This window comes from Hesperophylax consimilis, chromosome 26 (genome assembly GCF_061612785.1).
Source record: "Hesperophylax consimilis isolate HC1 chromosome 26, BYU_Hcon_1.0, whole genome shotgun sequence".
Classification (NCBI taxonomy): Eukaryota; Metazoa; Arthropoda; class Insecta; order Trichoptera; family Limnephilidae; genus Hesperophylax; species Hesperophylax consimilis.
Window position 1 is genome coordinate 26,712,048 of NC_142861.1, and position 12,000 is coordinate 26,724,047.

The 12,000-nt window shown below is 33.5% G+C and overlaps 1 protein-coding gene across 1 annotated transcript in view; it reads left to right on the forward strand.

Moving 5' to 3' along the window:
- Window positions 1-12,000, forward strand: part of LOC149411359 (uncharacterized) — a 270,274-nt gene that overhangs the window by 187,552 nt on the left and 70,722 nt on the right. Inside the window, exons 4-5 of the mRNA XM_089647466.1 lie at window positions 6,355-6,516; window positions 8,684-8,872. Coding sequence (XP_089503592.1) covers window positions 6,355-6,516; window positions 8,684-8,872 — 351 coding nt within the window. The remainder of the gene's footprint in view (window positions 1-6,354; window positions 6,517-8,683; window positions 8,873-12,000) is intronic.

The window sequence follows — 12,000 nt, forward strand, 5'->3', positions numbered from 1 at the left end:
AAGGTTGAGAAGACGGGTCGAAAAATGAGTAAATCTACTTTATTTAGAATCCCTTTAAATTATTGATAATCCAGCTAAAAACACGATTGTATGCCATTTCCTGATAAACTTTTAGTACATACCTAATATTTCAAAACAAGTGTTTATACACCTGCCTTCATAAAAAATGATGACGTAATATATACACATGTTAATAAATTCACATTTTACTAAAAGTTTAACAGAAAACCTACTAACTCATTCGTTAAGGACCTGCAATTCCGTTTTTAACCGGATTACTAATCATTTCAAGTTTTTGAAATTTCTCGTTCTTTGTGAGATTTTCACGGTCAAAAATTGTATTGCGTATAATAAGTATTGCGATTTTTGGGTTATTATGCCGGCTTGCTCTTCTTCCTTCTTTTGGCAAACGTTTCGGACAGCCTTACACTGTCCAACATCTGCCCCAATGATGAACACAGGAAAAGTTGGCTAAAGAAGGAGGATGTGCAGCATGGTGTAGTAACTGAAAAAATAGTCATGATAATCATCGAGACAATTTTTATTCTTCGGCTGCAGAAGACTGGTTACAGCTAAATAGTAATTGGATTCAAAATTCAAGGTTCAGCTACTGACGTCAATGGGTTTAGCTAAAATGAATGTTCATAACACAAATAAATAAAGCTAATAATATAAGTTTGGGTGGGTTTTTATTAATTGGCTCTTTAATCAAAGATATATTTTTTTTTATAAAAAAGCAGCATCAGACTCTTTTATTCTGAAAAATCATGAAAATCGTAAAAGAACATTCACAGCATGCCCCAGGTATACCGCGGAGGGCAATAATAATAATTTAACTAATGATAAATCACTTAAATTACGATTTCATTTCGAAGAAAGCTCAAATGAAAATCGCTTAACTTAGTTTATTCCAATTTATCTCCCTAAATCTGTAATTCGAGAGTTTTTCGCCAAGTTTCTGATTCTCGGATTCCTAATGTAAAAAAAAGAGATTCGATGATAATTCCAAGAATAAGCATTGGGTGGGAGACGTTTTATCGAAAAGATTAAGGCTATTATAATTCTCGTTCAAATTTCAATGAGCTTGCTTTTTTAATATTTTTAATCCGTAGCTTTTCAATGAGTGGATTAATATCCATCGATTCACCCTTCAAAATTGCTGGAACAAAAACATATCAAAGCTTTGACTAATGGCATTTCATGCAAAACAATTTGTACATGCAAGATATGTTCCTTTGTTATTACGGGTGTAGTTTACAGATTGAATTTATGCATATAAGATCTATATGGATCTCAGCCAGGTCAATGCATTGCAGACGTTTTGTAAGGATCCATCACGTTATTTGTGTATCAAACGAATGGAGTTGTGTTTCGTTTTAAGTTATAGGGAGAAGATTGATGTTTTAGTAGTTAGGTAGGAAAGTTATCTTTTTGATGGCGTTGTATGTAGTTTGGGTACTTTGAGGTGCCGGTTGGTTATGGTTCTGGTGGTGTAATTTTGTTGTGTTGTAAGAAATATGTTAGCATAAATTTTAGATTTGATTGTTTACTACAATTATGCAAGACATATAACCATTTTGGGCTTGTTGTAGAGAATCAATAATAGTTTGAGCAATACATTCATTTGGGTTTTTAGTCAATGAATAAAAAAAACCAATGGAACTATGTAGTAGGCGTCTCCGTGTGCCCGATAATTTCCTTATTTTATTATTATGAAATTGATTGGACATTTTCAGGGATACAAAAACTTTTTTGAGCAGATTACTTATTTTATAAGCCTTTCTGTGGCGTTGGAGTCGAACGGTTTCATTTTCGTTCAAATGGTATAGATTTAACTTCTAGGTATTATCTGTATCAGTGGAGTTCTCTCATTATTGAGTAGGAAATATAAATTGGTTTTCCGTGAACTTCAGAATATAGTATGTTATTTAAAAATAGCAGAAAATAATATTATTCTTTGCGATCCAATAAAAATAATACAGTTTTGCTGGATCACTCAAAATAAACAAAAGATATTATTTCATTGTAGCGCAGACCGCTTTGTCCTCGGTAAAGAAGATATTCCAATAAATATTGGACGTTTCATTAATACTCGGTCCGGCAAACAAAACTTATTCTATTTTATTGGCCAGGAAATTTAACGGAAAAAAATAATTAATTAGCCTCATGTGTTAAAGCATTGGTGTACATCATCTTAACATAACCTTGCATCATTTTAAAATTGGTAGAAAAGGTGCATCGTGTTAAATGCTTACTGTATCGAACGTCATCAGCATCATCAATATAAAATGTACATCAATTATAAAAAAACACAACAAAATGCCATCATTTTTACCACTGTCGAAAACTATGTAAAACCTTCCATAAAACTAATGTTGATAAACCTGCCTTACATATAGGTAACTCATGTTTAAAAACCTGCCCTGCCGTTTAACGGTAAATTTTATCGCTCGGACCTAAAAGGCAGTTGTCTCGCTTCAACTCAAGCAACCATCTTACTCTGGCTAGGCAGCCGCTGATTGGCTAAGCACAAAACCTGCTTGAGCGACCCACGTGTATCCAAGAGATTTGTAAAAAAATACAAATTTGCAAGCCCTTCCTGTAATAATAGGAAACAATGTTAACTAAATAATTATATACAAAGATACTTATATGTTATTAAATAAGCTCGAATAGAAATAAAATATATTACACGTAAGATAATTATGTAATCAGCGAAACTCTGAAAATGTTACAGAGATTTGACCACTTATCTTGTAGAATATGTCTTATTATAACTAAATAAACAATATTGCGACGATGTGGTTTTGGCAGGGCGACAGAGGCAGATAAGGTCTAATATTATAAAATATTCCTATATTTCTGAGATAAACAGATTTTATCCTACAAACGTGGCGAGCTTCATAGCAAGAAAAAAGCAAGCTCGTTACGGGAATTTCATAATACAATCAAGGGTCGGAGGCGCGGTCCTATAGAATCTTATAAAGGCGCCGCAAAAACCGGTCCCTGCCCATTCCGCCATAAGCCCTGGACCGAGCAACATCTACCGCTGTCCGCTCTGCCTGACCCGCTTCGCTACCTGAGAGCAACACGCTGTGTTTGATTTCAACCCGGTTCCCCCCCCCGCTCCACTTCCGCTGTCTACTGCAACTGCCTGCTGCTGAGCTCGCTGCTCACCGACAAGCCAACGACGCCCCGACGTCGCGGCGCCTCTGCCTCGGGCTTCACTGAGCCTTCCCAACAGCCAGCCTCGGAGAGAGGATCTGCCATTGCCTACTGAACCAGCCAGCGCCCCGCAGAGCCGTTACCGACTGAGCCTGGAGGGATACAAGAAGTTGCACCCGCAATAAAAACCAACCGCTTTTATAAAAGCGTTCTTTTCAATATGCAAATTACAAATGTCGAATATATCGTCTTTCTCAAGACGCATTCATTTATGCAAACATACAAGAGTCGATATTCCCTGGATCGAGGGGACTGAACGTTGCCGACTGAGCCAGCCCGCCTGCCAGCCCGCCTGCCAGCCCGCCTGCCAGCCAGTCCCGGAAAGCCTTCCCTCCAGCGTGCGGTCCTGCTCACTGGCCCCGATGTCACAGAGCCGTTACTGACTGACCTTGGACGAATACAAGGAGTTTTATCCGCAATAAAAACAACCGCCTTTATAAAGGCGTTCTTTTCAAAAGCAAATTACAAATTTCGAATATATCGTCTTTCTCAAGACGCATTCATTGAGGCAAACATATTACAATAGTCGATATTCCCTGCATTTTTATGATATTTTAAATAACTCTGTAATGATTCAAATGAAATACCTCAAGTGCTTTATTTGAATCATTACACAGGACAAAGGCAAATGTGTGCCGGTGCTTATATTTTACAGTTTTTTCTTGTGCAGGCAAACACGTCCCGTACACTTACTATTTATTTTTTTAAGTAAGTTTATTTTACTATTTATTTTTTTTAGTAAGTTTAATTCTAATAGATATGGGGGCTTAATGATTTACTTAGTTCACAATGATCCCTTCAAAAGGATGATTCTCTGCCCGTAATAAATATACCGATAAAATTGTGATTGTCTGTGAAGCATAATAGCCTATCCCTTATACTTCATATATAATCACATCTGGTCAAATTTTGAAGTTGGCTAGGAATCAGTATTTATACAAAGGTTTAATTTAATATTAAAACTAAAATTGATTATTGATTTGATTGTTATCAATTATGATTGGCTTGAAACACGTCAACCATACTGTGATACTTTTGAAAATCCTCCTGTCGAAACCCAGTCCTTTTATTTTAAACACCATAAGAAACACTTTCACAGTTTATCGAAAAATGTTAATGTATGCTTTTCTTTGCTTTTATTTAGACATAAATTAGAGAAATATTTATCATAGAACCGAATTGCCGGACTCTGTATTAGTTACTTCATCGAAACATCGGATATTCCGTAAATACTTCGGGTCGCCAAACTTCCCAGAAAAATTATTATTATTACTAGAAGTATGACTGAAAATAACCTCGCCGTTCCTCAGCGAAAGTTTCCACTTCACTTTGGAAGGATATAAAAATACGCGAATAAAATTCATAGACTAACCGACATAGAATAGACGAGAGAGGCTATTGATGTGCTCCTTGTGGTACGCCTGAGGCCACCAAGTATTTAATCTGCACAATACCCAATTCAACAAAAGGCTCTGTCCTGTTTATTGATTTGTGTATTCTTGTATTATGGATAAATTCATTCCGACATAAAAGCCTTACAACTTGAACTGCTCTTAGCAACCAATCACTCAAATGTTGAGTTTGATAGCCAACTCTGGTCTATAACAAGAAGATGTCCAGCCTATAATAAAGAATTTCAATGAGTTTTTTCATGAATGTTAGATTTAAAACATTGTTTTACCATTACCGATTCTGAGAATTACAGATTCATTACAAACCGAATATTCAGAATTTTTCCTCAATGGAAATATTGGACAAGACAACTTTCGCGCAAAAAATCACTGAAGGGGTATTATTCGGATAAAAAAAATTAATATATTTTTGTTACAAAAGAGTGATGTTGGCCAACGTTAAAATCAGTTAATATTCTTATTAGTTTGAGTTTATTTTTCTTAGAATTTATTAATATGTTGCTTCCAAAATTACAACTGTGAGCCGCTCCCAACAAGCAAATAAATAATAACGCAATCGAAAGGGCAAAACATATTGTATGAAATCATTTGATACTATAAGAGTGTATTCGGGCCTTGTCATCAACGGTCATCAATCAAGAATTTACTAACTAACTTGCCAGTTGGAGGCGGCTCAAGTGCTTTGTGCGGCCCGTTTGTAGGCAACCATAAAATTTTCATGGCTCATTCAGCCATCCATTGAGCTTTTCATTTGGGTTCCCACTAGGCTGAAGTATTTCAAAAAAATAAATGAAACTAAATTATTATTTTTTTATTGGAATCTAAAATAATTTTTAAGTTTGTACCCATCAATGTTATACATCTTTGAAGTAGAAGATAATACTAATGCAACTAAAAGAAACATGAAACAGAACAAGACACAGAAAAAAAAAATTACTGTCTCAACGGGGAATCGAACCGAGGAATCTTATTTTACCGGGATTACGTCTCTAACCACTCACTCATTGGAAAATATGTGAAAAATAAAAAATTAAAATTCTTATATAATAAAATGGCGTATGTAATATAATTAGGGCCGAGTGGTTAGAGGCGTTATCCGGGTTAGACAGAGTGTATCATGTAATTATTTATATGTATGCTTTTACATGGCAGACACAGTATGGCATTTTCGCAGCACTGTTGAATTAAATTAAACACAAATTATTTTGTTTTAGTAATCAGAAATTCATTTTGTGGCCTCATTTTCATTTTAAGTAAAATAAATAACTTTTTATACACCACTATTCATCAAAAAAGATCGACGTGTTTCAAAACCAACCGACGAAGAAAGCAGTTGTTTAAAACTTATCAATCAATTTTGATTGAATAGTGGTTACCTAGTGGTGTGTACAAAATTATTTATTTTAGTCAAATATTATTATTAATTATTAACATTTTACATTTGTATACCTCATTTCAATTATGGTTCACAAATACCTACTATGATTACACTTGATAACAAATGTCTATATAATGGATTACAGTATTGTTTAAAATCGATAGGTCACGCTTTTCTATAACACACTGCATCATATACCTAATCCTTCACATAGCATAACCTTTTTGATGTAATTCCTCAGGTCCTGTCATCATTTTTAAACATTGTGAGAAATTAATTACGAATATTCACACGGAAGACTTTTGACGAGTATTAATCCTGATTTTTTCCTCGTTTCAGAGAGCTACTCACCTTACGGTAACAACAAGAAGTATCCCGTGATGATCTTCATCCACGGGGAGTCCTTCGAGTGGAACTCGGGGAACCCTTACGACGGTACAGTCCTTGCGGCGTACGGGCAAATCATTGTCGTCACTATCAACTTTAGACTGGGAATATTAGGTACAGTATGAAAATTTTCTTTTAGGCATGTTTAAAAAAAAAAAATTCTGATTCATCTGGCAAATCTGGTTAATCTGGTAAATCTGGTTCAACTAGTCCATCCGGTTAATCCAATTCAACCGGTTCACGTGGTTCATCTGATTCATATGATATGTCTGCATCGTATGGTTTATCTTGTAAAACTTATACAACTTATTCGACTAGTTAAAATGGTGCAACTGGTGCAACTGGTGCAACTGGTGCAACTGGTTCAACTGGTTAAAATGGTTCAAATGGAATAACTGGTTCAACTGGTACACCTGATTCAACTGGACTAACTAATTAATCTGGTTCATATAGTTCATCTGGTTCATCTGGTTCACCTCGTTAATCCTGTTCAGCGGGTTCATCTGGTTCATTTGGTTTATTGATTGTACCTGGTTCTTTTCCGTATTTTGTGCAATTTTTTGTGGTTACATGTTTGTTTTCTTTTTATCCTTGGCTGTTATTCTTGATAGGTAGACGCATTAATCGAGTTTTTCAGATGTTTTTATCTTAAATTGGCTGTCTTATGTTCCCATGATGTATGCGCTCACTTTCCATAAACATTTTAATGTATTGTCCTAGCTAATACAACTGATAAATTCCTCTTATAAAAAATTGCAACTCTTCCGAAACAGTTTCATCGTTTAGGTTTAGTTTATCTTTTTTAATTATTATTTTTTTGATAAATTAATGTTTTTAAGACAAGATTTTATTTATGCATAGCACAAAGGATAACAATTATTTTTAAAAGCAATAATTGTTCGCCTGAAACACTCATCCACATTGAAAAATCTCCTGATAAAAAATACATGACGTATTAAAATATATGTCCCGTTGGCGTCATGTATTTTTTATCAGGAGATTTTTCAATGTGGATGAGTGTTTCAGGCGAACAATTATTGCTTTTAAAAATAATTGTTATCCTTTGTGCTATGCATAAATAAAATCTTGTCTCATCCACATTGAAAAATCTCCTGATAAAAAATACATGACGTATTAAAATATATGTCCCGTTGGCGTCATGTATTTTTTATCAGGAGATTTTTCAATGTGGATGAGTGTTTCAGGCGAACAATTATTGTTTATCTTTTTTATTATTATTTATTTCCCTAAAAAATACTCACTTTAATTTGTGTTTACTGAGTTTTTAGACGTTAAAAACATTTCTTACTTAGATATACAAAAGCCTTTCATCTTTTCTCAAACATTTTAATACAGTCATCAAAGTTAATAATGGAGTTTGCTTAAATGATTGAATTTATTTGGCTGGAAGAGGTAAATCAATTTTCCTGGTAATGAAGTATGTTGGGATTTGATTTTTTTCAGTACTTTTCAATCAATAATACTATTAGATAATATTATATTACGGAGAAATCTTTTCGTCGGGCAATTCACTTCTCACGCATTTGGTGGAAATTAATTTAAAAAGATCATTGGAAATAATAATCCACGTAATTTTACGATGAACATGAAACATGTCTGATATATTAAATTATTTGCACTATTTATGAGTAAACCATTAGACTGTTAAACACTGTAATTTAAAAATTCTTACATTGTTAGCTGAGATTTAAACATTGTAATTAAAAATTGTCACATTATGTAACTTTTGTTAAAGTTGTTTTAAATTACTACGAAAACAGCAGTTTTAGAGCTCGGTCGGAAGGTTACTCTTTCAATCCAATTCTCCTTATATCATTTTTCAGATATTCCATTCTCTTTCCAACAATTTCTAAAAAAAGCCTTATTTATAACGACGCCGTTTTAGAACTTTGATTAATATTTCACCGTCAAACCACGTGATTTTTTCACACGCGGAATCAAAACATGCTTCAATTTGATCACCGTGATTGTAGTGTAACATATATCCCAAGATATGAATAATTAACATTATCCTCAAAAAAAACACTAAATACTCTTCAATGATTCTTATCATTTGCCTCCAGTCATCAGTTTCAATGCTTTTCCGCGCAGTCTATCCACCTCCTCTTCGGTCTGCCTCTCGGTCACTATCACCATGACCAATTCCTGGTCATAACTTCATGAATCATTTTAATATAGATGATGGGATCATCGAATCGTTAAAATAAGTAAGACAGAATAAGGCTACATAATTATTTGATCTTCTAGGATTATGTTTTAGGTTTCATGAAGCCCAGTATATCGGAGCACACGTTGGGGAACTTCGGCCTCCTGGACCAGATAGCCGCTCTGCAGTGGGTGAAGGACAATATAGCGGCCTTTCATGGTGACCCCGGAGCTGTTACGTTGGCTGGACATGGGACTGGTGCCGCTTGCGCCAACTTCCTCATGGTGTCTCCTGTAGCCAATGGTAACTTTTTTAGTAAAATCATTATAATAATAAATATAAAATCAACGCAATTTTTATTCAACTCGAATGTATTATGGCCATGTTTTTAATACGTGAACCCAGCAATAAATTTTTGGTGACATCTAATTTGATAACCTTGTGGTCGAGGGGTTTAATCCTCTACCACAACCCAGATGTAGCTGGTTCAAAAACGGGCGTGTTTATTCATTAATTAAAATAACACCATTTTGCTGGGGTGAAAACAGTAATCACTTACTACGTTTTAGACGAAAATGAGATTTAAATGTCGTTACATCATGGAAAAAGTGAAGATGCTCTACTAGTAAAATTCACTCTCTACACTTATTTAGATTTAAAAAAAAAGATATTTTCTGTTAATTACTCCCGTTCTGTCATATCTTTGACAATTGACAATTTTATATCTATTTTTAAAATACTTTTAAGTATATGAACTTATTGGCTGTAATAACTCCATTTACTTTCCAAACAACAGTTCAAAATCCTTTGTTGAAATAATTTGCCAGTCTTTTTAAATTTAAAATATCTTTATAACTATTTAAATAAAAAATTAATGTACCCAATAAAATTTAGAATACATATATATATCTAAAAATTGAGAAATTGTGAGTATTTTTCAAACAAAAAAATAAAACGGTGATTATATCAGGTTTTTTGAGTTAGTGACTTCTGCTTTCATGCCCACGATAATTATAAATATATTTGCGACACGTTTCAGAGCAGAAAATTTTTTCAGATTTGCGCTAGTAAAATAACACAATTTACAAATGAAAAGCGCTGCTTATAGTGGATTTAGCCGTGTTTAGTGGCCAGACCTGTATAAATCAGGATTCAAAAACACAAATGTATTATTCTCTCTTTGTCTCAATAGCTTCCTCTTTTCATCACCACCAAACTATAAATCTCCATACATAACAGAAGTTAGGGAAGAAATAACCTTTCCGTTCCAACAAGCGACAGAGGGGCCCATCAAAAATTATCTCATATCTCGGTCCTAAAATATATAACAAAATCCCTTCACAGCTGAAACTGTGTGAATTGTCATCCTTCGGTCCAAAAATAACAAAATAGTTATTAGATCTAGGCATGACTGATTCCGAAATATTACTGAAAATGTAATCTATTATTTATGAGAACGCTTAGTTGTATCTTCGCTTTTACATATTTATTTTCTCTGAAATTTCAAATTTCTTACTAATTTTTTATTTTTCTTATATTCGCGATTAGTGTATTACATACTCAATTTTGTTGTCATATTATTCAACAAGATAGTGTTACTATTATGTAATTGTGTTACTTTTTTATGTATTTTGTAATGTTACTGTTATGTAATTGTATTTGTGTACATGTATGATAATTTGAAACCTTTTTATTTGACTGTCCTAAAACGTGAAAACTTCCTAGTTGGACAGTCAAAAGCTTCCTACCATATAATGTAATGTAGCTTTTCAAAATAAATAAATTTGAGGAAAATCTATTTTAAGGGTCCACCAAATTATTATCGTGATCTCAAAAATAGATTTTCATACAAAAAATTTATCAAATAGACAAATTAGTATTATATCCTATTTAGAATAATTTACGAACATGCGCATATCAGAGCGAATGTCTTGCCAAACTAAATAAAGCGCTCCATTTTGCATCCAAATCCAATCTAAGTGACTGTCAGAAATAATCATTTACATTTTCTGACAAATTCAGCGAGATTTCTGCCAAATATCTCTCGGAACTGGTATAAGATTGTGTTTCCGCTAATATTGACCCAAATCACTGAAGTGAACTGAAAATTGAATCTCAATGCCTTTTCTCGATTTGAAGTGCATTTCGGGATCGAACCATGAACATGAAAATACCAGTCAGACTTCGGCAAATGGCCAAAACGTGCATCGCAGCAGATTTTCACATTCTGGAATTGAGAATGCATCGGGTAGTACAAGGAAAAACTGTTTATTCCTGACACAAAATGGACAAGACCGGGCCTTGACTTTTTTAAGTAACTTATTTATTTATTCATTTATTAATTTTCGGGAAATCGACATTTTACATTTAATCAGTTTTTATTTAACGTAAATATTATAAAGCCAAAATAAAACCAATTATGGACTTCCTTCTTGTGACTTTACCTCTACTGAGACAGCATAATATGGAATAAGTCAATTAAATTTGTAAGAAAAGAATATGAATTAAAAAAAAATTATACAAAACAAAAGATTATACAAAACGAAACATTTATAAATCAAATCATACTAGAGATATAAACAATAGAGAAATTAAAAAAATTCACAAACCATCCGAGAAATATTCTTTTATGGACCTCTTGTATTTGGTAAGTTCGCAACTGAAAATATCAACCTTGGATAATACGCTATTGTAATTATTGCATTGTCTGTTCAGGCAAGAATTCTGCTTAGAGTTCTTATAAAGTAATGTATAGACGAGGCTATTTATAACGTCAACCTACTATTCATATTTTAAGAGAAAATGTATCTGACACAATTAAAAAAATGTTTGTTTTTGCAAAGCCCCTAATGTTTTTGAACCAGAAATTTTTTTTGGGAAAAAAAACTATCATCTGGTTGGCTCTGGCGTCATGAAATAATGTTTGTAACTTTTCTTAGTCAATAATTTATGTATAAATATATAAATAACTATGGAGTTTTTTAAATCAACTGCCAAAACTGTTGATTTTTGTTTCTCAATTATTTTACCATCTAAAATATTGGAAATTAAACTTGGGCAAAGATAGATTGGGTACTAAAGTCTTGCAGAACAAAACACTTGTTTATTTAACCAAAAGCAGTAATCAAATCTCATTTCATCTTTTGAAAAATATTCAGTCGACCATCTTATCGTTGGACAATGATACATTTCGACTTCTACCAAAACATACCAGTGTTTAATTCTAAATAAATATATTGTTAGATAATGCGTTTCCACGGAATCGAACCGCGTGTTAGATAAAGAGTTTCTACGGAATCGAACCGCGTATAGAAATGTATTATATCTTCAAGAATACCTGGCTAGCTCGAGCAGGTACCGTGTTTTCAGTTCGTTGGTATTAAGAGAGAACTTACGCCTTCTAGAAGTGGGTAGAACAAAGGGTATCTTGG